This window comes from Chlorocebus sabaeus, chromosome 26 (genome assembly GCF_047675955.1).
Source record: "Chlorocebus sabaeus isolate Y175 chromosome 26, mChlSab1.0.hap1, whole genome shotgun sequence".
Taxonomy (NCBI): Eukaryota; Metazoa; Chordata; class Mammalia; order Primates; family Cercopithecidae; genus Chlorocebus; species Chlorocebus sabaeus.
In genome coordinates, this window is record NC_132929.1 from 51914326 (window position 1) to 51942200 (window position 27875).

At 39.6% G+C, this 27875-nt stretch overlaps 1 protein-coding gene across 8 annotated transcripts in view; it reads left to right on the forward strand.

Annotated features, from left to right (window-relative positions):
* The first annotated feature begins 392 nt into the window (after window positions 1-392).
* UBE2Q2 (ubiquitin conjugating enzyme E2 Q2) overlaps window positions 393-27875 on the forward strand; it is a 58519-nt gene continuing 31036 nt past the window's right edge. For 3 of the 8 annotated variants that reach the window (XM_008015789.3, XM_008015795.3, XM_008015796.3), the window contains exons 1-4: window positions 395-815; window positions 11631-11732; window positions 17173-17277; window positions 26177-26236. In XM_008015789.3, coding sequence (XP_008013980.1) covers window positions 636-815; window positions 11631-11732; window positions 17173-17277; window positions 26177-26236 — 447 coding nt within the window. In that variant the 5' untranslated portion in view covers window positions 395-635. Of the gene's footprint in view, window positions 816-1011; window positions 1450-11630; window positions 11733-17172; window positions 17278-26176; window positions 26237-27875 lie in introns of those variants that run through there. The other 5 variants (XM_073012350.1, XM_073012349.1, XM_008015788.3 and 2 more) reach the window with 4 other exon arrangements.

Genomic DNA, 27875 nt, shown 5'->3' on the forward strand with positions numbered 1-27875 from the left:
GGGCCGAGGGCCAAGCTGAGGAGCCGCCCCCAGGGGCTGGCGCGAGTCTGCAGCGGCGCCGACGTGGCCGGCGCGATCGGCTGCGCACGTGTCCGGCCCCAGGCCGGAGGCGGGGGCGCGCGGGGGTCTCCGGCTCCTCCCCTACTTCTTGGGCCCGGGCGCCAGCTGGCCCCGAGCCCACAGTCCGCGGGTGCAAGGAACGGAGCAGATGGGTCGGGCAGAAGGGAGCTGGGTCAAGGCGAGGAAGGGGCGGCCGGGAGCGCGCGCGCGCTCTGGCCTCGTGCACGCGCTGAAACGGGAGCGCGCAGGGCGCGCCGGGGTGAGGGGGAAGGGGGCGGGGTGGGGGCAGCCCTTTCCCAGGCGGTAGCGGGGGCGGCGTCGCTGTTGCCCTTTTAAGCCGCTGGGCCGCAGCCTCCTGCCGCTGGAGTCGGTTACAAAGGGAGCAGCCGCCCAGGCTGCCACACAGCAAGCTACCCGCCGAGGCTTCCGCGCCCCTCGCCATTTTCCAGCCGCGCTCGACGAGGCGGAGCCGCGAGAGCGCGGCCCAGGCCGGCCCGGCGGGGCTGTCGCGGCCGTGACGGCGGCTCTGGGCCCGGCTCCCCTTCCGCGCCCCTCCCGCCGGAGATGAGGGGAAGATGTCTGTGTCAGGGCTCAAGGCCGAGCTGAAGTTCCTGGCGTCCATCTTCGACAAGAACCACGAGCGATTCCGCATCGTCAGCTGGAAGCTGGACGAGCTGCACTGCCAGTTCCTGGTACCGCAGCCGGGCAGCCCGCACTCGCCGCCGCCGCCACTCACGCTCCACTGCAATATCACGGTGAGGCGCCCGGCCGCGGCCCCGCGGGGCAGGGCGAGGATGGCGAGGGGGCGCTGCGAGTCCCGGGACAAAGGGGAGCCTGCCCCGGAGAGGCTCCGGCTCCCCGGGCGGGGCTGGCCCGCCCCTTTCCCCCGCGACTGGCCCAGCCCAGGCCCGGATGGGACTGAGAGAGGCTTGGGTGGGAGGAGGCGGAGGGCGCGTCTCTACGGCTTCTCGCGCGGGGCTGGCTTGGGGGCTTCTGGCCCCTCTCGGTCCCCGTCGCCTAGCCCCGAGGTGGGAGTCCGCGGCGGCCCGAACCCTGATGGGGCCCATGGCGGCCCTCAGCCGGCCTGCTCCCGGGACCGCGGCGGGGCGGGGCGGCGCGGCTCCTGCTGTTGTTTGAGCCCAGGCCGGCGAAGGGAAAGGCTCATAAGTTTTAACGCCTCATTTTTGAGTCAAATTTTCCTCGTTCCCGCTTGGTCAGCCAATTATTTTTAAGTTTGCGTTTAAGGGGAAACTGACAATGAGAATGGACTCGTTGACGGAGGAAAAGTTGGAATGCAGACTCTGGTGCTGTTTGAGCGACCCGTCTCCCCCAGGCCTGGCTGCGCGCTGCTGTGTTCTGGGAAGGCGCCTAGTACCGTCGATGCGGCAGGTGGTGTTGAGTGTGTATTCGTGTGGCCCCTCTCTTGTGTGTAAGCCTCGAAAATGGATAGGTGAAAGGAGATACGCGCCAGGGCTGCTCCCCGGAAAGATCACTTATGTCACAAAGCTGAAAAGACACTTTTAAAAACTTACTCATTAAGCGGAAAGCTCATCAGAAACCCAAGGCTTGATAAAGGAATTGAAGTATTAAGTACGTTTCTCCATAAAAGTGTATTGTGAAGCTGTTCGTCGTGAAATTGATTTAGGATATTGGTCCAAACTGCAGAATATTCTCTTGGTTATAGTAGGCGTCAAGGTGGTGGTTTCGGGCTCCTCTTTAAACATGGCTAAAACCAAGTTTGTTGTTTTTAACTCTCTTTGGTTGAGTCAGTAGGTACTCAAGTGCCTGCAGTGTGGCTGGCGTTTGCAAAAAACCTTGATGTTATAATTGACCTTAAAATGGTTACCAGACTATCTGGGGAGAAAGTGTGTTCATTAAAAAAAACAAAAAAACAAAAAAACAAAAAAAAAAACAGAAGCATAAAAACCACGCAGTCAAGTGATGTACTGAGGAGAGAATTCATTTACTGAATGAATACGTCTGAGTGTTCTGGGCACTAGTGTTGCAGAATTGAGTGGAGCAGTCCTCGCTTTCAGAACCCCATCTTCTTGGGGGAAGAGTTCAAGAAAGTGACAAATCCTGTGGTATCATCATGAAAACCAAAGGGAGCAACTAATTTTGACTTGGGGGAGGTGCGCTTCAGGGAAAGGCTTTGATGAGAGGCTGAGACAGTTAGAGACGAGCTTCCACAGGTAAATACAATTTTGGAAGACTGGCGGAAGGGCATTTTAGACTGAGGAAACTCCACCCAAAGAAGACACGGAGACTTGAGAAAGTGTGGTTTCTCTACTTAGAAGTAGAAAATTTATGCTTAGACTTGAGAGGCCCACGATATAGGCTGGAGAAGGGGAAGATTTTCCAAGAGTGGAAAACAGTGTAGTAGTTGTCATGAAGCAGGTGTTTTAAGGAGACTGGCCTGAATGGCTTCGAGGATGATTACTCTGGTAGAAGTTGAGGCATGGCCAGGAAAAGATAGGGCTGGTTTGAATGATAGGGGGCTGAATCTGTAGGCCATGGGAAGCTACTAAGTTTACTCAGGTAAGTTGGGAGAATGTAACTGCCATCCAGGACTGGAAGTGGTTCTCTCCAGTGGGTGGCATTAGGAAATATGGTTATCTCAGTGGGGTTGGGGTGGTCTTGTTGCTGTGCCAGCGTTTAGTGCTAGGAGTACCGGGATACCAAATGTTTTGTAACGTTCAGGCAGTCTGCCACAGCAAAGAATTATCCCGCCTAAAGTGCCACTGGTGCCCCATCGAGAACCGTATTGGAGGCTGGTAAGAGTCTGCTGCAGATAAAGATAAGGAGAGATGACCTGGATTAGGCAGTGGCAACAGAAATGGAGCAAGAAGTGAATGAGACGCTTTTAGTACAAGGAGGGATTTGGTGAGGACTAGTGTAATGGCACCCACCACTAGGTAGAAACTATTAAAATTGAGGTGCTAGTGAAATATAACAGACTATCAGGAGATAATTATCATGGCAGCTGCTCAGTACAAATGTCTGCTAACTCTTAATTATGGAAAAACATCAAACGTACACAAGTTGAACAGTGTAATGTAGCCAGCCTCAACAATGATGAACTTTTGACTAATCATCTGTACTCCGCTTTGGATTATTTTGAAGCAGATTCCGGACAGATCACTTCATCTGTAAATATTTCTGCTTGTATCTTTTGAAGTTAAAGACTCTTTATTATTATTATTATTATTTTTTGAGACAGAGTCTTGCTCTGTCCCCCCGGCTGGAGTGCAGTGGTGCGACCTGAGCCCACTGCAACCTCCGCCTCCCAGGTTCAAGCAATTCTGTTGTCTCGGCCTCCGGCGTAGCTGGGATTACAGGTTTCCGCCGCCACACCTGGCTAATTTTTGTGTTTTTAGTAGAGACGGGGTTTCTCCATGTTGGCCAGTCTGGTCTTGAACTCCACCTCAAGCGATCCACCCACCTCGGCCTCCCAAAGTGCTGGGATTACACGAGTGAGCCACCGTTCCTGGCCGTAAAGACTCTTTTAAACATGGATGAGTGTTTTGATAAAATCTACATGGCTTGTTCATGTCGATACCATTTGCTTTGAAGGGAAAGATCAAGGGAAAAATGGAGTTGGATTTCAAATGATTTGGTTTGATTTATGATTTGTTATTCTCTAAAGCTGTAACTCTTAAAAGGTAATGAGTTTGACTTATTTAACTTTTTCCTCTTTAGACAGTTCAATTATTTATTGAGTTCTACATGCTAGGCTTTGTTTTCTTTATACTTACCAAGAAACATCCTTTTGCAGTTTCTCTAATGTTTGAGAAACTAAGTTTTTTTTCACACACGTGCATGCTAGAGTCCTGTACAGGTGCTCTGCCGGCTTTTCCTTTCAGGCTTCTGTATCAGCTGTATTTTCCCCTGTAGAATGTGCCCCCAACCTCCACCCCTTAACCCTACCCCATTTGTCTTTATATACCTGACCATCCCTCAAGGCTCTTCTGGGTCATACTTAGTTCATGCTGATATTTCCCCTTCCTCCCATCTTTAGTCCTTACTATTTTAGCTTTGGTCATACTTTCTTATGCTGTATTGTGTAAACCTTAAATTTTTTTTTATGGTAGCAGGGGAGAATATTTTATAATTATGCTTTGTGCTTTTTATCTTCCACTCAATAAATGCTTCATAAATATTTATTGAGTATATGGCCCTATTCTAGCTATATTGTATTTGAACAAAAATCTTAATTGCCTTGTAAGTTAACTGCTAAGAATTTGTCAAAAGTGCAGAGATAACATCAAGAACTTGTCATGGATAGTACAAAAAGGTCTCTAAGGGCTTGAAGGAAGTGTGTAAATTGACTTCATATGAGAGTGTAAGAAGTGAAAAAGACTGAACAGATGTTTTACTCTGTAGGCCAAAGGAATTGAGCTAATTCTTTTCCTGTTTTATAAATTTGTCCTAATCTTAAATAATGAAGGGAAAAGAGTGCTCTTTTTCAACCTCAAGGAGTCCTTTTTATTCTTTTCTGTGAAGCCATGATGTGAAATATTGCCTGTTACACAAACTGAAGTATAGTTTTTCCATCTTCAGTAAATTAATCTGATTGCCATCTAATTAGTTGTTACAATCACACCGAAATGCAAAGCAGCTTGTTTTAATAACCTGTGGAGCCTTACTGGGAGCTAGTATATGGTTTTCTTTTAGTCCTTTTGAAGTATTTAACATAACTTGGCAACTCCATTACTCCTTTTATGGACTTTTTGGCATCTGGGCACTCTTGGTAGGGAATCACTGTTTTAGAATGAAAAATCTCCCCCAGTAAGTAAATTAGCTAGTAAACAAATGAAACTTCATTTTTTATATTACTTGCAGAGCATAAATTATTACTCTTTCTGCATGAGTGACTGTTTGCTAGGCTGCTTTTAGTGGGACTTTTTTTGATTAGTTAATTAAATTTCTATTCATTATTGCCAAAAAGCGCGTACCCCCAACAGCAAGATACTAAATTTTAGAAATGTTGGAGCTGTGAATCTAGGAGAAAGTGAGAAGTTTAGCTTTTATTTAGTAGTTAGGAGCTTAAGTAAATCACTTCTTTTACTGTGTTTCTGTATATAGTAGATAATATTTTTTTGCCCTGCAAGAGAGCATATAGAGGACATCTCTTTGGCAATGATATTGTGTTCTACAAATATAAAAGTGATGGTGTCATTTGGGGCTGAAAAACACTTTATTTTGAAAATGTTTTATAACAGCTTTTCATGGGAAATAAAGCAATGCTGTTAACTTCATCTTGCATTTTTCTAGTCTTTACTGTGATTAAAAAGTAGTCCAGTCAAAGTTGTACAAAGGAAATAAAGCTGGACTAAGGAGCCTAAGACTTTCTCTTTGGTTTGCCCTCCTGGGACAGATTATCTTTCCAAATTCAATTCACGGAAAAGCATTTGGAACTATCAGAACTGTCATATTAAGCGCCTAAGTGGTACTTTTCATTCCAGAAGAATCATTGTTTTCTTTTATCTGACCAATTTATAATATAGGGTCAAATTCCTAGTGGTTATCTATGCTCTCTCTTCCCCATTTTTATACCTGTCTTTGAAAGGAACAGGTACATGAAGAGGAGACTTAGGTTTCCCTTTCGTGAATAGTATATCCCTTAGTATCTTGATTTTTTTTTTTTTTTTTTAATTTGGTTAAACTTACTTAAACCTGGAAAAAGGTAGTATTTGATAAATGTCAGCTAGTTGAGGGGTGGGGAATTGAGTTGAATGGAAATAATCACTGCCAAATGTTAAAGCATGACTGGAGAGCCAGAGTGATAAAGCAGGGGTCCCTTTTTCCAGATCCTTTGTAACAGTGTTATGTGATCTCTTCTAGAAGATTCTGAAAGATAATCCTGACTTGGAACCTAGGAAACCATCCAGTGGGTTTCTGCAGCTTAGGTGGTTCAGATCCTCATCAGCACCTTTGTTTTCTGTGCTTTGCTTACAATGATGTTCTCAGTAGCTGTAATTTGCTGCTTGTGTTTGAATACTTAAGCATTTTCTTTTTGGGTTTATAAGCATTTTTATTTTAACAAGAGAAGTTTTACTCTGCTTTTGTGGGCTCTAGGTTAGCTACTTGGTTGTTTATTTGTAAAATGACTAGCAGGGAACCATGTGTGCACATTTTAAGTATCTTTTGTTGTCAGAGCAGTTAGAATTTTATTAAGGTATTATATGTTAATTCTGTCAATTTACTTCAATCTCCACCCCACATTTATTGAACAGCAAAGTATGAAAGTAATGTGTCCCATAACTAGCCTTCAGAAGAATTACGACTGCTATATCTCTGAACCTTCAAGAAGTTTGTGCATCATTTTTAAAAAAATTATGAAGTCCCTGAAGATAGCTGTGTCCTACATTTGGAAAGATACAAAAACTGACCATTCTGGCAGGCAGTTTTGGTTGCTGGTGCTTGAGATAGAGCCACACAATGATCTCAGTGGATTTATGGAGAAAAATAGATACAGAAAGTTAAAGACAAAAAAAATCTTTTTCTTAAGCAGTGACAGGTAAAGAGGTTGGCTTGGTTAATCTTCAGTTGTGTTTCCCTGTATTAAGACAGTTTTATTATGGGGATGGTAGTGGTGATGAATTTGTTTGAAATTTGTCCACTTACAATAATCTTTATGGTAGCTGTCACAGACAACTTCATCCTCACAGGCCTTAAAATTACTATGAAACTAATAGGATGGATGAGAACAAAGGACCTGAATAATTAGATGCTTAGATAATTGTTCTGTGTTTTCATAACTGTGGTGAAAAAGAGTGGTTCTAGAAGCACTTAAACATTCTATGTACGGGAAAACTGCCAGAATTTGTATTGGAATTTTTGAGCACCATTCACTGTTTAAAAACTGACATATTGTAGGTCATATTTATTTTAAAGAAAAATACTAAGAAAACTTATCTTTTCAAGGTAGATATAAAACTTAGTTAACCTTATCAGAATTACAAAACTTAAAGCATGTGAAAGATTGAAAACATTAATATATAGGTTTAAATGTTGGTCATTATTTTAGATGTCTTTCAAAGTAGATTGTGTCTTAAATATTAAACTGAACAAACCTTGAAAATGATGTAGAGTTTGTGCTGAAGGTTAAGTTTCCTAGGGTGGTGGATATTTTATAATATGGAAAACAAAATCTTATTGTAAGACATTAAAAAAATTTTAGTAAAAACCTAGGAGATATTACTTATAATTCTACCACTCAGAATATACCACTATCAGAATTTTGTATCTTTCCAGTTATCTGCTCATATTTTTTCTCCGATGCTTATACATGTTCCCTCTCCCTTAAAAAAAACCAGATTTTTTTGTAATCTGCTTTTTCACTCAACAATATTGTAGATCCATGTTATAACTTACTCTTTGTGTTTAGGCAAGATGAATTCTGACCACACTGAAGCGGCCAACCTTGTCCCTATGATTCCAGATCTCTCAGAACTAGAGGTCTAGTCTCAGGGAAAACCCAGATTTTCTTGGTTTAACCCACCTGACAGCTAATCACTGGAAATGGGTGGGCTGGTCGAGTCCTTTGGTTAGGTTTTGTGTCAAGAGAGGGAGGTGGAAAGATGGGAGGGAGGGAGGTAGCAAAACTGGTCTCAATGGAACTATGTAAGTTAATATAGAATGGCAAAGGGATGTTTCTTCCAAGGAAGAAATTCTAAGGAAGGAAGGAAAGTGGAAGGGAAGGCAGCAGTTCTCAAAGTTTTGTGGTCAGGACTCCTTTACACTCTTGAAAATATATTGAGGACCCAAGGGCTTTGGTTTATGTAAAATGTCTGTTGGTGTTTATCACTAGAAGTTAAATCAGAAATATTGAAAACATTAACTCTTTAAAAACTCATCACATATTGTTATAAATGCTTTTATGAAACAAAATTTTCTAAGCCAAAAATAGAATAGTAGCACAGTCTTACATTTTTTGCAGATTTCATTGATGTTTGGTCTGTCATTTGCTTTTGCATTTAATTTGTTGTATGGTATTTGCTTGAAATAATGTAAACAAAATCTAACTTTATACAGACATCTGGTTGGAAGAATTCTGGAATATTTTAATGGCCATTTTAGATAATTGTGGATTTTTTTTTTTTTTTTTTTTTTTTTTTGAGATGGGGCTCACTGTGTTGCCCAGGCTGGAGTGCAGTGGTGTGATCACAGCTCATTGCACCCTCAGTCTCCTGGGACTCAGGTGTAGACCATCTTACCTGGCTAATTTTTTGTATTTTTTCTAGAGCTAGGGTTTTGCCATGTTGCCTAGGGTTCTTTTTTGATACTCCATCAAAACTTGGTCTTTCTTGAACTTTGGATCTTTTACCCTTGTGTGATATAACATCATGCATTGGTCATTTAGATAATAATGGTTCACCGAGATCTTCTAAATGTTGATAGATTCGATTTTACAGTTTCAAAATACATTCATCAATATTGCCATCAATGTTATCAGGATATACTTGGAAAACAGTGGTGGATACAAGTTTTCAAAAACTAATTTTTTGTTCAAAAACTTGCATTTTATTATAGCTGTTTTATTATTGAATTTTATTATGGCCTGTCTGTTGTTTTCCTTGAAATGACAGAATCTTATTTTTTGAGGAAAATCCGAAAACAAGTTGAAATAACATTGTCAATCATCCTTTCAAGTAAAAATGAAAGGATTTTTTCTCAGGCAGTCTGTAGGAATGCTCCTGTGTACTTCCCATTTCATCACTTGAAATACTAAAAAGACATATTCAAGGATTAAGATGTAGTAAAATTTTCACTGCTTTATCATAGACATTCTTGTTATTTTTGAGACAGGGCCTTGTTCTGTCACCCAGGCTGGAGTGCAGTAGCGTGATCACAGCTCACTGGAGACTCAACCTTCTGTGCTCAATCAATCCTCCTGCCTCAGTTTCCCAAGTAGCTGGGACTGAAGGCATGCAACCACCATGCTTAACTAATTTTTGTATTTTTTTGTAGAGATGGGGTTTCACCATGTTGGCCAGGCTGGTCTTGAACTCCTAGGCTCAAGTGATCCTCCTGCCTTGGCCTCCCAAAGTGCTGGGATTACAGGCATGAGCCACCATTCCCAGCCTTATCGTAGACATTCTTAAATGAAACTGATCTTTTGTTGCTCTTCCTTTTTAAACCTTTCCTGTGCATAGTGAAGAATACCATGACTACTAGTAGTTTGGTGTTACCACCTTTGTTTGTGCTAAAGTGCCAGCATTTTTATCCACCATTGTATCTTCACCCTCACAGCGTATGTCAACATGTTAATATTCTTTTTTTTTTTTTTTTTTTGAGACGGAGTCTTGCTCTGTCGCCCAGGCTGGAGTGCAGTGGCCAGATCTCGGCTCACTGCAAGCTCCGCCTCCCGGGTTCACGCCATTCTCCTGCCTCAGCCTCCCGAGTAGCTGGGACTACAGGCACCCGCCACCTCGCCCGGCTAGTTTTTTGTAATATTTAGTAGAGACGGGGTTTCACCGTGTTAGCCAGGATGGTCTCGATCTCCTGACCTCATGATCCACCCGTCTCCGCCTCCCAAAGTGCTGGGATTACAGGCTTGAGCCACCGCGCCCGGCCAACATGTTAATATTCTTATAAAAATAGTTTGGACCTGGGGGTCTGAGGGGCCCCACTTTGGGAACCATTGAAATAAGTACTTAGATCTACAGTGTATCATAGCTTTCCATCTACAAGATTAAAAACATGATTTCAGTTGTTTTTGTAATTTTCTTAATATGGTTTTGAGGGGTTTCAGTCCAGAGTGACAACATATATGTTTCTTGGCTTATGCTGAAGTTTACTAGACAAATACTAACCTAATAAAGTGAGATCCTAAGTGTAGTTGCAGTTTCTTTAGCCTAAGGAAAAATAAACCTAAAAACTAAAACAGTAAAAATGGTCCAGATGGTGTATTCCCAACGTGTGCTGAAGAATTTGAATAAGAAAATGCAGTACTCAATAAGTAGTGTCCTTTAAGAACAGGATTAATTCTGAAGAGTTTCTCATTTAGCCTGTAAAGAGATTTGGGGCACAGTAAGAGTTAGAGGAATGAGAATAGTAAATAACCCATTATTGACCAGGTATATTATTAATGATGTCCTCCATCAATACAACTTATTCTTAAAAGAACATTTGTCAAAATTCTTTAAAAATATTCAGTTTCTGTGGCTTCAGCTATAAATCATAGTTCTCAAAGCAGTGTTTCCTAAAATTGTTTCTGCAAAATTGTTTTCCATGTTGTTCTGAACCTAGTTGTTCTGAAGCTAATATATAATAATGGTTTTCCCCCAATTTATAATAGAAAAGCATACAAAGTAACAGAGTAAATGTCTGTTAGTGGGTGAAAGCACATAATGCTTAGTTCGTTAGCTTTTTTCAAAAATCACATGTATTTAAAAAGATACGGGCCTGGTGTGGTGGCTCATGCTTGTAATCCCAGCACTTTGGGAGGCTGAGGCAGGCGGATCATGAGATCAGGAGTTCAAGACCAGCCTGGCAAACATGGTGAAACCCCATCTCTACTAAAAATACAAAAAATTAGCTTGGCATGGTGGCATGTGCCTGTTATCCCAGCTACTCAGGAGGCTGAGGCAGGAGAATCGCTTGAACCTAGGAGGCGGAGGTTGCAGTGAGCCAAGATTATGCCACTGCACTCCAGCCTGGGCCATAGAGCAGGACTCCGTCTTGAGGTTAAAAACAAAATGCGTGTGTGTGTATGTATGTATGTAGTAATGGCATTTCTTGGTAGTACTTCGTTTGTGTGATAGGTTAAAACATTAGAATTTTATGGTGTTTGAATTAGTTTTCTATTTCTCTGTAACAAATTTAGCAGCTTAAAGCAACAAACATCTCACCATTTCTGTGGGTCAGGATTTTGTGCAATTTATCTTGGGTTCACTGACTTGGCCTCTCACCAGGCAGTGAAGGTGTTGGTGGCAGCTGTGATCATCCTAAGGCAGGATAAGGAAAGAATCAGTCTCCAAGCTCACTCATGTAGATGTTGGCAGGATTTATCTTACAGGCTGTTGGACTGGGCCTTTGTTTCTAGATGGCTTTTGGTCTGAGGCCTTTTATAATCCCTCGCCATGTGGGCCTCTCCATAGGGCACCTCATCACATGGCAACTGGTTTCCATCAGAGGGAGCAATGGAAAAAGCAGGAGAAGGGTGACCAAGGCAGACATCATAGTCTCTTGGTAGCCTAGTCTCAGAAGTGATGTTATTACTTTTGCTGTATTCTCTTTGTTAGAAGTGAGTCACTAGGTCCAGGGGCGGGAATATTACAAGGGTGTGAATGGCAGGAGGTGAAGGTGATTGGGGCCATTTTAGAGGCTGCCTACCAGTGTTGAAGAAAATCATTGACTTCTATGAGCTGTAGCAACAGACAGTGCTATGAAAGGAGAATAGCTGTCTCAAAAGTCCGGCTCCTCACATGGTTTTTAACGTGTTTTTTCCCCCATACATTTTATTTAAATCTGGGGTCATCTTGCCATTTAGTGGTGTGGTTTAATTGCATATTTGGGTTAGTCTGTATGTAAATGTTTAACATAGGTGTCTCTGTGTTAAACAGGAATCCTATCCATCTTCTTCACCAATATGGTTTGTGGACTCTGATGACCCAAATCTGACATCAGTTCTGGAAGGTCTAGAAGATACTAAGAACAACAATTCGGTAAGAAAATATGCCAAGCTGTTTTCTTTTGTCCTCATGAACATTACATATAGAAATTAAATGTTAAGAGATAATATGATATAAAAGCATGATTAATGATTATAATCTTGTAGGAATTAGAGAGTAGGTTTTTTTTGTTGTTGTTGTTGTTTTTGTCTTTCAAATTCTGTTTACTACCTGGTCTCTCTTTTTTATTTCCCACATGTATAACCTTAATTTCGATTACGAATTAGGGATCTCTTTTTCCCTGAATTCTAACCATTAAGCCAAATCAAGCATTTTGGGTAGAGATCACTAGCCAAGATGGGAAGCAGAAAAAAGACCAAGGTGGAAGTGAAGGAAGAGATGGGGAGAATGACACCAGAACTAGTATGAGGGAATTGCCTTTTCTTTCAAGGTCTGTAAGTGCAGCAAAAGTCAAAGGTATTCAAATATAAAGTTTTATTTTTGTTTTCAGTATATAAAGAAATATAACTTTCTGTGTTGCAAAAATTTTTAACACTTTTTTTCTTGATTATAAAACTCATGAGCAACCATTGTTGAGAAAATTAGTGAAATATAGACAGGAAAAAAATATTAAAATCTCCCATAATTTCTCTACCTAATATAACCACTGTTGACATGATGGTTATTTTCTACCAGTATATATTTTTTCTTTGCTAGTAAAATACATATAACTTTATACATATGTTTAAATAGTTGAGGTCATATTCTATATTGTTTTATATCAGTTTAAAACACATTTACTGGCTGGGTACGGTGGCTCACGCCTATAATCTCAGCACTTTAGGAAGCCGAGGCGGGCGGATCACTTGAGGCCGGGAGTTCAAGATCAGCCTGGCCAACATGGTGAAACCCTGTCTCTACTAAAAATACAAAAATTAACTGGACATGGTGGCACATGCTTGTAATCCCAGCTACTTGGGAGGCTGAGGCAGGAGAATTCCTTGAACCTGCGAGACAGAGGTTGTGGTGAGCCAAGATCACACTACTGCACTCCAGCCTGGGTGAGACTCCGTCTCAGAAAAAAAAAAAAATTACTGTATTTTCCCATGATATCATAAAGTCTTTATAGAAAAATAATCCTCATTATTTTCAGCTGACATGATTGGTTACCTAAAAATATTCAGAGGAACTAACCGGAAAAAAGAGTTTTTAAGATTACTGGTTAAAAGGTCTGTTACATAAAAGTTAATAGTTTTCCACAATTTTAGCTATAATCACATAGAAGATACAGTGATAAAGTATTTTTTCAAGTATTTTAACAAAAATTAAATACCTAGGAATCAACTTAGATGTGCAGGACTTTTATCAAGAACACAACAGTTTTGCTGAGTGGAAGGAAAGATTTGCATTCTGTGTTCCTGTATGAGCAGATCTCATGTTATAAATATGTCACTTATCACCATGTCTTCATATTCGTAAATGTAATTTCTGCTGGGTACAGTGGCTCATGCCTGTAATTCCAGAACCTTATGATGTTGAGGCAGGCAGGTTGCTTGAGCTCATGAGTTCAAGACCAGCCTAGGCAACATGGTGAAACCCCGTCACTACAAAAAATACAAAAATTAGCAGGGTATAGCCGTACACACTTGTAGTCCCAGCTACTGAGGACGCTGAGGTGGGAGGATCAGTTGAGCTTGGGAGGCAGAGATTGCAGTAAGCTTAGATTGTGCCTCTGAACTCTAGCGTAGGTGACAGAGTGAGACTGTCTCAAAAAAAAATATGTGTGTGTGTGTGTGTATACATATATGTATATATAAAATACATAATACATATATATACCCATATGCATATACGTGTGTGTGTGTGTGTGTATATATATATATAAAATAAATTTCAGTACAAATCCCAGCAGATTTATTTTTGGAAGTTAACAAAATGACTCTAATGTTTAAAAGAGTAAATGATAAAAAAAAAAAAAAAAGACTCGTTCAAGCAGATGTTCAATAAAATGTTGTGTACTAACCCCTGTTCCACACAGATAAAGGCAATGGAAATTTAGAACCAGAGTCATGCAAATGAGAATTTAGCGTAAGGTGAAGGTAGTATTTTAACTTAATAAGGAAAGGACAGATTATTCTGTAAATAGTCTTAGGAAAACTATTTGAGGAAGTTTGAGTCTCAACTCTGATTTTTGTCAAAATAAGTTATAGTTGGTGTAAACACATCTATTCTTAAGAACAGAAGGCTGGGTGTGATGGCTCACACCTGTAATCCCAGAACTTTGGGAGGCCCAGGCAGGTGGATCAGTTGAGGTCAGGAGTTCAAGACCAGCCTGGCCAACATGGCGAAACCCCATCTCTACTAAAAATACAAAAATTAGCCAGGTGTGGTGGCATGTACCTGTAATCCCACCTACTTGGGAGGCTGAGGCAGGAGAATTGCTTCAACCTGGGAGGCAGAGGTTGCAGTGAGCCGAGATTGTGCCACTGTACTCCAGCCTGGGCGACAGAGCAAGACTCTGTCTCCAAAAAAAATATTTTAAGAGTTAAGGCTGAGGCTTGGCACAGTGGTTCATGCCTGTAATCCCAGCACTTTGGAAGGCCGAGGTGGGAGGATTGCTTGAGCCCAGGAGTTTGAGATCAGCCTGGGCAACATAGCAAGACCCTCTTTCTCTTTCTCTCTCTCTCTCTCCATAGATACACACACACACACACACACACACACACACACACACACACACACAGACACACACACACACGAGTTAAGGTTTGTATGGAGAGCCATGAAGGTAAGAGGTAAAAATTAAAAGCTAGGTGGACACATGTTTACATCCCCAGCAAGGGGGTTGATGGGAAAGAATGGTAGACATAGTTCTGTTACTGCTACCTCCTTTTAGGAAGTTGCTTCAGAAGATCTAAAGATAACGGTTTTATAATAGCAAAAATGAGTTACTTTTCAGTGTCTAAAATATTAAGTAAACATGTTCATAAGGTTAAATGAAATAGGATATAACATTGGGCCTAGTTTTTTAAAAAGTGAATATATTTACATGAAGGAGAAAACAACTCACCTCCCACTCTTACAGCCTCTGCCAGTTTATCATAGCCTAGTTTCTTAAGAGAATAAGCTGCATGTCTTCACCTTTTTTCACTGAAGTTATTATAATCTGGATTGTACCTTCCTTGTTGCACTAAAATTTATCTCCTAGTTGCCAAAACTAGTGGCACCTCTCTTAGTCCTCAAATTGACCCCTCTGCAGTATTTTGATACTGTTGATTGTTCCCTTGTTGAAACATTCCTCCATTCTTAATGTCCACCAATAAAGAGTTGGTTAAATAAAAATTATAGTGTATAGTTTTACAATAGAATATTCTGTTGTAGGCCAAAAATAAAGAAAAAAAGAAAAAAAAAAAAAAAAGCCAGTCTTTCCATAAGAGCATATGCAAAGTTCTAAGATACATTAAGTGAAAAAGGAAGGCATAAAATACTGTGTATAATTGGCCCCTTTAGTATACAATGTAAAACAATCTATATGCTTGTTTATACTTTTTTCTTTCCTGGTGGGTACAGGAAACTTAATAGTAGAACACAATTTAAAAAATACTGGCTTCTGTGTCAGGCTCTGTGATAATTGTGATAATCTAATGGAACTTTCATCGGGTTACTGTCTTGTTTTGATCTTATCACCCTGCCTTGGTCTCCTCCGATCTCTTCTTCCTTGGCCTACTTCTTTCTTCTCTTCTCATTCTGTGCTTTCTCCGAGTAATCTTTTACTCCCATTACTTTAGTCATGACCTCTGTTCTAGGGATTCCTAAATCTGTATTTATCTCCAGCTTCAAACCCATATATCTGTCTGTATATCATATATGTTAGGGAATCTTACTTGGAGTGCCATGGGTGTTCAAAATGATGACATTTAAATTTGCATTTACCCACCTCCTAGCACTCTATCAGCCCCGTGTTTTTCCTCGATAATTCTCCTTGTGATTGTGAGTGGGGGAAAAAATGAAATAATCCAACTAGTCACCCATGCCTAAACCTGGGAACTGTCTTAGTGTTCTTTTATATACTACCGTTCTCTGACCTCCCCCCGCCAAACTAGTAATTTTCTAAGACCTGACCTTCTGAATGTCTCTTACAATTTTCTCTATGATCTCAGTTTCTTCCTCCCATCCCTCAAATACTTTTTTGGTGTGTGGGGGAAGGGAGGAAAATTGAAATTCCTGGAAAATGTACTACCCTGTCTTTCTTGTTGCTTGGTATGACTCCACTACCCTGCTGCCTCACTCCCCAGCACTCCTGGAGCCCCTTACGTGCCAGAGGTCAGAGTGTCTAGGTCTGTGTCCAGATCGCCTTGCGTCATCTTCATTATGCACTTAGCACACAATAGAGCATATTGGGTGGATATCAAATCCACACTGGAGCTTGGTTTCCTTTTAAGCATGAAGATTTTTGTTGGATCCTAATTTACCATTCAACCTTCCTCATTTCCATTTGCTCCATTGTCCACTTTGGGAAGGCTTATTCTTTGCTTCGTTAACCCATTCTAATCCTGTGTCTTTCTTTGTCCTTTGTAAACCTGCGTCTTTCTCTTCATCTCTTTTCTTGGTCAGAGCCACCTAGGAAACTGTTCCTGACTAAGTGAAGTGAGTTGCCTTATTAGATCCCATTTGAGTCACCTTATACATTGAAAAACATTTTAAACAATGAAAACCATACTTGTGCACATGATTTACCTTGCTTATTTGTTTAAAGCAAATATGCTTACAAAACAATCTGGACTTAAACATGGAAATTTACAGTTACTCTTTGCAGTTTTCCTAGTGAATTATTGTTATTTTTTAGACAGACACTTAAGAACCTACTAAGTGTCAAGTGTTTTATAGGTTTCATTAATCTTTACCATTCTGGGAAAGTTTTCACTTCTTTGTTTTACAGATGGGCAGACTCATACTCAGGGAATTAGATACGATATCCGAGGTCATCTATCAGATTGCCAGGCTCTGTCTACTAGATCGCATTTGCTTCTATACTTTTAAATGAATATGACTAGAATATATAATTTTATAATCCATCTGTAACAGCACTGCCTGTGTGTGTCTGGGTTATTTTTTCTGTTTTTTTTTTTAATTTTTATTTTTTTTTGGTAGCCTCATTAATGCATTAATGTTCTCTTGTCTGAAGTTGTAAATTTCTCAGAAAACAGGTTAGCAGTGAGAAATTGGACAATGTCTGGAACTTCCTTCTTCTGCCCTTATTATTGTCATTCTGCTAGGTATCAGTTGTAGTGATTATACCCCAAGCCACAGTAACTTTCTTATACTAGAGGATCCTGAAAATATTTTAAAGACTATTTTTTAAATCTGTAAGCTGCAGTTGAGCAGTAACAAACTTTTTCATTTCCTACTGGATTGATTACAGTAGTCATAACATTATTGATGTCTTCTAAGGGCTCTTTAACATAATGCTTATTTACTGAAATGTGTTTTGTAGCTTCGTCAGCAATTGAAGTGGTTGATATGTGAACTCTGCAGATTATATAACGTTCCTAAGCACCTGGATGTTGAGATGCTAGATCAACCACTACCCACGGGTCAGGTAAAGTAAAAATTCTCTAGCGTTCAAGAGCTAAAATAAATTGTCTCAAGCAAAAGTCAAACTAGGATGATTTTTCTTTTTGTTATTCAACTTGTTTAGAAGTTAGTTTCTTTTTTGTTCCTATTGAATTGTTTTGTTTGTTCTGTTTTAGGTACTAAAAATAAACTTTACATTCTTTGGAGCTGCTGGTATTTACTATACAGGAAAATAGTTGCCCTTCTCCCTACCACCACCTTTTTGTTAATATTGCTGGTTTCCCTAAACGCTCTTGCTTCTTTCATTGTTTGTCTGTGGTTATTCAATTTCCTTCACCTGGAAATGTCATTTCCTTAAGTCTCTCTATGCTTTTTAAGAACTAACCCAAATGTTATCTCCTGCAAGCAACAGAAATTTCCACTAGTTCATGACCACTACTAACTTCATTCTGAATTTACCTATTTAGGCATCAGTTATTTATTTTTTTACTATAATACATGATAATTTAGCTCTTATACCACCCACTTACCACTCACCTCCCTTTCCTCAAATATTATCTTTAGTCATGTATCACTAATTATCATTAGGACTTTGTAGAGTAAAGCCAAGTTTTCTAGAATATTTAAGATAGGATATTTCCTTTCTTGGTGCAGCTTTTAGTTTTGCAGTATCTTCCTCATAATAGTAATTTTTAATTTAAAAAATTATGTTGTAGCCCTTTCTGTGAGGTTTCCCTTTCTTCTGAAGCCTTTGGCTCCTCTTGCCCGTCTTGGCAGGTTTTTCTTTGGGTTGGCTGTGCAGATGCCATCTTGAGGTTTTTCTCATCTGCTCTCCTGCAGTAGATCCATTGTTTCTTGGATCTCATGTCATCTTTCGTGGCTTACCCTTTCTCATTTTGCCTGACTAGGTAAAACCCTAAGAAAGCATGGAGCAGTACATTTTCTGAGCTGTAGCTTCTGAAAAAATACTGTCCAGTGTTTGGGTTTTGGAGCCAGACCGAGATAGGTTTGAATCTTGGTTCTGCTACTTATTGGCTGTATGCCCTTGGGCTGATTCCCTAATTGCTCTGTGCATCAATTTTGAATTGGCAAAATGGGAGAACCAGTAATAGTATTAGTACCTATGTTTTTGGGGAACTATGAGGATTAAATGAGTTGGTACAAGTAAACCATTTAGAACAGTGCCTGGTGCATAGCACATCCCCATCAATGTTCACTTCTGTTATATTCTACCCTCCCTCACACTTGATTGATAGTTTGGTTGATTATATATTTCTGTGTTGAAGATAATTTTACCTTAGAATTTCAAAGTCTGTGCTGTTGTCTTCTAACCAGTCGTGGTGGTGAAGCCTCATGCCATTCTGAGTTTCAGTCATTTATGTACGGCTTTCTCTCTGGAAGCTTTTAGGAGTTTGTCTTTTCCTTGGTGTGCTGAAACAGCACAACAGTATACTTAGTGTGGGTTTTTCACTCACTGTACTGAGTACACCAAATGGATAGGCCTATGGATAGGCTCTTTCAAATTTGGAACCTTGAATCTTCTCATATTTTTGTTGTTAACTTTCTCCTTTCCATTTTATTTGTTCATTTTGAAGTGTCTGTTAATGGGATTTTAGACCTCTTGTCTTGAGTCTTATATCTCATATTATTTCTGAATTATTTTTCTTTAATTTTAAAATCTAGAATATTTTTCTTTCAACTTTTGGAAATTTTATTTGGACAGTCATAACTTTAAGTTTTATTTATTGTTGCTTAACCAATTATTCCAAAACTTAATAGCATAAAACAACAAATTTGCCTGTCACTATTGTATGACTTAACTGGGGCTAGTTGGACAGGTTTTCTTCTGGTCTCATTTGGCACCTCTCACTGTGTGGTTTAGATGGTGACAGGGACTGGTCATCTGGATGCTCAGCTGTAGTGGATTGTCTGCTGCCTTGGTGTTTCTTCATCTGGCCTCTCTGCGTAGCATGTCATCCTCTCAGGCCTCTTCGTGTGGCTTCTCTTTCTCCAAGAGGATAGTCAGTTCCTATTTTTGGCTTCCAGAAGCACAGATGTGGAACTGCCAGGTGTTCTTAAGGCTTAGATCTGGAACAGGTCCAATATCATTTCTACCAAATTCTGTAGGTTAAAGTGAGTCTCAGGGCCCACCCAGATTCATTGTGGGATGGGCCCATCCAAGGACGAGCCCTGAGTTCTAGGAACCTTTTCTTCACTGATTATTTTTTATTCATATTCTATTTTTGTTTTATGGATGTAATATATCCATAAGTGTCTTTAAGGAGCTATTTTGATACTTTGACCCTCTCCCTAGCATCTCTTTTTTCTTTAATAATATTTTTCTTAGTTTATTTTGGTCTTTTTTTTTTTTAAACCTTTCCTCAAGTATGTATTCTATGTTGCTCATCATTTGTAGTCTTTTAATTCCATTTTTTGTTCATATTTGAGAGAGGTACTAAAAGACTGATTGGGAGCCTGGGTGTGGTGGCTCACACCTATAATCTTGGTGCTTTGGGAGGCCGAGATGGGAGGATCACTTGAGCCCAAGAATTAAGACCAGCCTGGGCAACATATTGAGACCCTATCTTTACAAAAATAAAAAATTAGGTGGGTATGATGGCACCTGCCTATAGTCCCAGCTACTCAAGAGGCTAAGGCAGGAGGATCACTTGAGCCTGTGAGGTTGAGGCTGCAGTGGGCTGTGATCATGCCAGTGTACTCCAGCCAGCCTGGGTGACAGAATGGAACCCTATCTCAAAAAAAAAAAAAAAAAAGACTGAAAGACTGATTGGGAGTTCTTCGTGGCCACGACTTGACAACTGATAGCTTTTAGTGGGAATTTAGGCTGATTCCCAATTGTTATTTCCTACCCCTCTATCTTATCTCCCGGTGCAATCATAAATGGTGGCTGGAACTACTCCATTCCTCTGGATATGAAATCTGTGTTTTCTTGCCTGGGGTGGATGTATGTTTGCTTGGGTTCTGCTTAAGGAGATGTGGTAGAACAGTGTTGCAGGGCCTGGAAAATGTGTTCTGTAGATAGGTTTTTGTTAATCTGTTTACAGTGTTGCCTATCTATCTCGCTTTCTGGGGTACCTAGTGTCTGAGTCTAGAGCCTCTTCAGGGTGCTGTGAGATAAATTTGCCTCCTTGTTATCGATATTCCCCTAACCTCCACCTTTTTGGGCTTTGCTCCATTAATTAACCATTTTCCATTTACTGTCATTGTCTAGAGGTGAGTTCTCGTCTGCTGGTAACCGCATTCCTTTTTTGTAATTGTGTGTTTATTCTTCACTGTAATTTTAGTGGAGCCTCAGGACAAAGAGCAGATGGGAGAAATATGTGTTCAGTATTCACTTTTCTTTCTGTGTTTTTTTTTTTTTTTTTTTTTTTTTTTAAATAGAGTCTTTCTGTCGCCCAGGCTGGACTGTAGTGGCACGATCTCAACTCACTGCAACCTCCGCCTCCTGGGTTCAAGTGATTCTCCTGCCTCTCAGCCTTCTGAGTAGCTGGAATTACAAGCACATGCCACCACAGCCAGCTGATATTTTATAAACATCTATGATCACCTGGCCAGTTTTTTTTTTTTTTTTTTTTTTTTTTTTTTTTCTGAGTTGGAGTCTCACCTGCCGCCGCGGCTGGAGTGCAATGGCGTGATCTCGCCTCACTGCAGCCTCCACCTCCCGGGTTCAAGCAATTCTCTTGCCTCAGTCTCCCCGGTAGCTGGGATTACAGGTGTGCGCCACCACGCCTGGCTAATTTTTTGTATTTTTTAGTAGAGATGGAGTTTCGCTATGTTGGCCAGGCTGGTTTCGAACTCCTGACCTTGTGATCTGCCCACAGCCTCCCAGAGTGCTGGGATTACAGGCGTGAGCCACTGCCCCTGACCCCTCACTTTTCCTTCTGTAGGACATCTGCAGCTTGTGTTTTTCACTGAATATCACATGGCCTTAATGCATAGAGAGCTAGCTGGTTTTTCATGATTATGCCCACGATTCTATGTAGGAATTTAACTTGTGAATTCCTAATTTTAAATCATCCTTGCATTTCTATAGTAAACACCATTAGAATGGATATGGTAATATTTTATTTTTGGATTTTTACTTCTATATTAAGTAAGGTTATACTTTGTTTCTTTCCTTTTAGGCTCTTATTTCAGTATCAAGGTTATGCAGGGCTGACTTCGAAAGCTTTACATCTTTTTTTTTAAGATCTAGGATGTAGATCTAGTTTACACAATTTTCAACTGGAGATTTTTGCCTCCCATGGGACATTTGAAAATATCTGGAGCCATTTTTGGTTTTCACAGCTGGTCATGGTAGGGTGTGCTGTTGGCATTTCTTGGGTAGAGAGGATGTCACTAAACATCCTACAACACACGGGAGAACCCTCCACAAAGAATTGTCTGGCCCAATATATCAATATTGCTGAGGTTGAGAAACAGTGGTTTAAATAAAACTCCAATCTGGAGGATGAGTCTTTGACTGTCTTTTTCCTTTTTCTATGTATTGGTCTCCAGATTTTCCTCTTCTTCAGTTTTAGTAACTGTAGATTCTAAAAAAAAAAAAAGATCGCTTTATGTATACTTCTAAGCTATAGCATCATATTCACATGTGGCTGTATGCCATTTTCGCTTCAGAAGTTTTCTTTATCTTGATTACTTTTCAGAGGCTCGGCTGTTATATTAGTCTTGCGAAAGAATCCTCCTTTAGTTTTATTTTTTAAATCTAGTGTTTTCTTTTTCATTTTTTGCTTATGTCGTAATTCCCCTTTTTATTTTGCTTTTTCTGGTTTAGTGGATTAATGTAATTTAAATTGCTTTTTAAACAAACATGTAAGGGTATGCATTTTCTTTGGGTGCTGTTTGAGTTTATTGCACAAGTTTTAAAATCTATTTTCCAAGTAATTTTATTCCATCATTCATTCACATTGCCATACTATTAAAACTTTTTATTGTGAGAGATGACATGTATTGAAAATATGTAAAACGTAAACTTAGTGTAACACATAATTAGAGTGAATACTTGGAAACCAACACCTAGCCAGCACCCAGGTGAAGAGAAAGGAACATTGCTCGCACTGTGGAAACCTTCTGCAGGCTTCTTCCCGGTCACTGTTCCTCTATACGCTTATCTTTCCTTACATTTCTCTAGTGTTATCACTCATGTATGCATCCTTGAACAATACAGTGTAGTGTTGCCTATTGTTGAACTTCTGAAAATCATACTATATGTATTATTTCATTTTTGTTGTGCTCAACATTGTGTGTGAAATTTGTTCCTATTTTGTGTAGCTATAGTTGTTTTGCGTTGCTGTATTTATTCCATTGTTTGAATACACCCTATCATTTATCCCCTTGACTAGAGACAGACATGTGGGTTGTTTCCAGTGTTGTTAGGAACAGCAAATGCTGCTGTGATCATTCGTGTCTGTATTTCATTGTACCCCTGTGCCAGCATTTCTCTGGGGTACATACTTAAGGGCATGAGGATCAATTTCTTCTTTTACTCAACAATTATCTAGGAAAAAAAACTTTTTAAAAAGCATTTTCAGGTGGCTTTTCAGTTATTTTTAGTGCATCAATATGATCAGAGAATATGGCCTGTGACCTTTCAGCTGCATTATCAGCAATCGTTTAGATTTCACTATTGGTGTTAATGTTGTCTTTGCTTATTGTTGCTTCTTGTATTATGTCTCCAGCTCCCTGCCCCTCAAGTATATCTCTGAATAATATCCTGTTTTTTTGTTTTGTTGTGTTTTGTTTTGTTTTGTTTTTACCTAGAAAGCATTTGCAGGGATGTGTATGGAGAGCGTCCCTTGAATACTTACTGTCTGTTATCATTTGTTCAACAAATATCTGACTCTGTATAAAAAGTATTCCACATTGGTGTGGAGAATCTGGAGGTGAACATACACAGACATGCTTCCTGTATTGATGGAGCTAGATATAGAATACTGAATTCATAATTGAGTCTATTCCCAGTTATTTACACTTCTATCTTCTGATATTTGTTACAAATGAAGTCTGATGCCTATCTCATTCTTACTTCTTTCTGTATATGTTATTTTTTCTTTCTGGTAGTTGATATGATTTTCTCTGTAACTGTAAAGTGTGGGGGTTTTACTTTTCAGTATTCCTTTTTTTTTTGAAACAGGGTCTTGCTCCCTTGCCCAGGCTAGAGTGCAGTGGTGTGATCATGGCTTGCTGCAGCCTCTACTCCTGGGCACAAGCAGTCCTCCCACCTCAGCCTCCTGAGTAGCTGGGACTACAGGTGCGCTCTGCCACCATGCGTGGCTAATTTTAAAAATTTTTTTGTGGAGATGGGCTTTCACCATGTTGTCCAAGCTGGTCTCAAATTCCTGGGCTCAAGTGATCCTCCTGCCTTGGCCTCCCAAAGTGTTACAGGCATGAGCCACTGTGTCAGGCCTTCAGTATTCCTTTGGGGCATTCAGAGCCACTTAATATTCTAAAGTCTTTATTTAGCTCAGCAGCACTTATCTCTTTTCTTTCTTTTTATTCCCCTTCATCCTCTGGATGAATGTTAGATCTCTGTATCTTTGATGTCCCTGAACTGTTCTCTTACTTACGTCTCTTCTGTTTTTCCCCCCATCTCCTTTTTTTCTCTGTTCTAAGGGAATGTCACTGTTTGGTTTTCTTAATCATAAATGCCTTGTTGGGTCAAGTGCATAGTACTCTGGCCCTTCTACAAGTGGTTTTTTGGGGGTGGGAGAGGGGATCTTATTTTTACTTTGTAGAATTGTGCTTGCATAGTAATCTGTTTATTTTGTGGATGCAGTATCTTCTCAATTACTGCTAAAGATCCCAATTAGGTTTTTAAATTCTATTTATTTCCTTCATTAGTAATGCTTCAGATCATTTGTGCTTATTTGACTTGGCACTTTCCTTTCAGATTGCTAATTTTCTTCAGCTCACTGGCGATACATGGTTATCTCTTCATTTATAGATGAGATATACCATTGATCAGTATCCGTTGTTGATCTGAGTGTCTTCAGAATTGTCACTCTTTTCTGCTGTGGCCTCCCCCTCCTGGTTTGCAGACCTGTGCTCTTCCTGTGGCATGAGGATGAGGAGGTGGTGGCTGGTGAGCTTTCTAGCTCTTGAGCTAAAAGGAAGAGGCTGAGTCTGTTAGAAGATTTTGCTGCTGCGTTGAGTTGTATTCAAACACTCTGTCTTTTCTCTCTGGTTTTGAGACTCATAGAGGCCATCAAGATAGAGTTCCTATCTAGGAGAGTGATCCTTACCAACTGTAGATGGGACAAGTACAGTAAAGAATGTCTGATTCTTCTGAAAAAAAGTGGTCCCTCCATTATTTGGATTGAATTTGTGACTTTCTCAAGCCCAGCAGTCTGATTCCATCTCCTTTGTATCTTCCGGCATGTCCTTATAGTTTTGGTTCACTAAGGGTATTCTCCTTGTATTTGTTGTTTTTCTGCTGCTGCAGCAGACTTACTCTTTTTTTGTAAAATTCTGTCATTTCAGTGGGGTTTTGAAAAGAGGACCAGGCCACATCTTGAAATGAAATTCATCTTAGGACTTCCCAAGCTTAACTCACTTTTTGTTTTGATTAAATTACTTCCCCTTTTTGAGGTGGTGGGAGCTCAGCTTTCTCATTTTAAAATGAAGGATAGTAACTGGGCTGATGGTGACAGACCCAGATGCATGTGATAATCACCTCAGAGAACTTTTGAAAAACAGATTCTCTGGGTCAGCTTTGAAATTGGCATTTCAAAAATGCTCTTTCAATCACTGATGCAACCAAACTCTTCGGGACTTTTAGGCTAGGTATATAGTCTTTAGATACCCAGAATAGTTTGACTTGGAATATAACAATTTAGGGAAATGAAAAAGGAGAGAATTACATTTTGGAAGCTACTTGCTTCCATTTTCCATTTAGTTTTTAGAAGACAATGTCTAAAGAGATGCAGATTTAAAGGAAATACAAATTAATTTTGCATAGGTATGTTTATCTACATGGAATTCTCCAGCTGACTAATCCAGAAGAGTTCTAATACCCTCTGTGATCATGGGTTTGTTTTTCTTGAGAATTATTCCATCAGAATATCTAATAACAGATGCTTAGATACTACTGAGACCTTTGTTGGTCTTACTTGATCTCTGGATCCTAGTTTCTTGATCTTTTACATATTCTGTGTTGTAACCTGAACTGGCCTTCATGGTTAAAGATGCATGTATAAACAGTATCCTGGCCAGGAAGCTTATCTTTTGAACTTTGCCAAAAATGAATATGAAGGCCCTTCCTAAAACCCCATCAAATTCATTTCTGAACTTGATAAATTGTAAATTGTGTAAATTGATAAGTTGTGTCTTGTAGAGAAGTATTTTGTAGTAAAATGTTTTTAAAAAGAAAATTTGCTTTTTAGTGAGGTGGTCATTTCATAATTCTTAGTTTTGTGAAATGTCTATCAATAACACATCTGACCTTTCAAAATGTAAGACAATTGAATTTATGTGATAATTCAGGCTTTCCAAAGTTAAAAAGGTAGCTATTTTAAGGAATCGGTAGTTTGGGAGATTTTATTTTAAATAAGCCATTGATCTTAGGCACACAGCCGTACAAGTAAAATGTTTTCTTATTTTAAATTAGATTCTGTTTTAACATTTTTTTCTGTTTTGCTTTGTATTTGATTGCTTTTCTTTATTCCTGAGGCATCCATTAAGTTGAATTGTTCAAAATTGTTTCATTTTTAAAAGCTGATAACTTATTTGTTAGTCAAAGCTGGATATAAAGATAAACATTTTAATTTTAATAAACTGTTTGGTAGTGGGACTGCAGTGACAGTTGGTTGAGAGTTTGTCCCTAAAGCTATGGCACCAGTCTTTAATGTACTCAGCCTGTGCATATTTGTTCTGTGTAGCCCTGGCAGATTCATTCTTTGTTTCAGAATGGGACAACAGAAGAAGTGACTTCAGAAGAAGAGGAAGAAGAAGAAGAGATGGCTGAAGTAGGTATTTTATATAAAAGAAGAGTTCATAAATGTCTTCATTTTTGAACATTTGAGTAATTCTTAAATCTTTTTTATAGATTGCTATTAATGTGGAATAATTGAAAGCACATTGTATTTGGAATGGAATATAATTTCCCAACTCTGGCTTTACCTTTAATGATATGCCTTTGAGCAAATTTATCTGAATTCTTTGGATTTGATTTCTTGGAAAACAAAAGCTCTTAACATTTAGCACTAAAATTATATTTATATTTAATATTGATCACTACTTAATCTGTATTTGGTTATATTTAGGAAGAGGAACTACTGAGTTTATAAAACTTCGTTTGCATAAAAGGAGAATTTGAGAACATTTTAGGGACTACTCACCAGAAGTAGTGAAACTGTCTCCCATTGAAAAATCATCAATGAATTTTGTCTTAATCTGGTTTACACTATTTTAACAGAATACTGGAGACTGGGTAATTTATAAAGAACAGACATTTATTTTCTCACTGTTCTGAAGGCTGGGAAGTCCAAGATCAAGATACCAACATTTGGTGTCTGAGGACCTTCTTGTTGCATCCTCTCACATGGTAGAAGGCAGAAGGGCAGGAGAGCAAGCTAGTCCAGTGTGTGAAGCCTCATTTGTAAGGGCCTTAATCCCATTAAGGAGGAAGAAGCCCTCTTGGCTTAATCACCTCTTAAAAGTCCTGCCTCTTAATATCACATTGGCCAACACCTGAATTTTGGAGGGAGCACATTTAAATCATAGCAAATTTAGTAGAGCTCATTCCAAAGACATTGAGCTTAGGCCAGTTGTCAGTCATGGATATAATTTTAGATGTTTTCAAGCTCTGAAACTTTGCATTTAAAATCAAACTTCAGAACAAAGATCTTTGTTTCTGCATTGACCAAATAGAAGATATATGGATTCCATGATCTTGATTTAAAAAAAAATTTTTTTTTTTCTGTTTTGGGTTTTATAATCAATGTATGCTTTTATTTTCTTAATTTGGAAATTTTTAATCTAAAATATACTTTTAGAATGCTTCAGAACTAATGAAGCAGTGTTGTAGACTTGTTTTGGTTTTTTGAGCCAGGGTCTCACTGTGGCGCAGGCTGGAGTGCAGTAGTGTGATCGTGGCTCACTGCAACCTTGAACTCCTGGACTCAAGCAATCCTCCCACCAGAGCCTTCTGAGTAGCTGGGAGTACAGGCATGTGCCCCACGCCCAGCTTTTTAAACATTTTTTATTGTAGAGATTGGGTCTCATTCTTTTATCCAGGCTCATCTCGTGAACTCCAGACCTCAAGTGATCCACCACCTTGGCCTCCCAAAGTGTTCGGATTATAGACATGTGCCACTGTTCCTGGGTATAGGCTTGTTTTGTGAGTCTGGGAGTAAAATACTCTTAAAATTGTCCAGTTAGAATAAGAATTTGTTTTAATGTTTTTATGCAGTTTAGCTTAGGTGGAATAAACTGTGTGAAAACATTAAACCTTTTCTGTGGGTCCAGTATACCATGAAGCAGCCATTGTACTAAAGTTCATGAACTTTTTCTTTTTCCCCTCACAAGCTAATAAACAAGGGGCTGCAACATTGAGGGAAAACTAGAAAAGAAGGAGAATGGATTTTGGAGATGTCAGATTAGGAC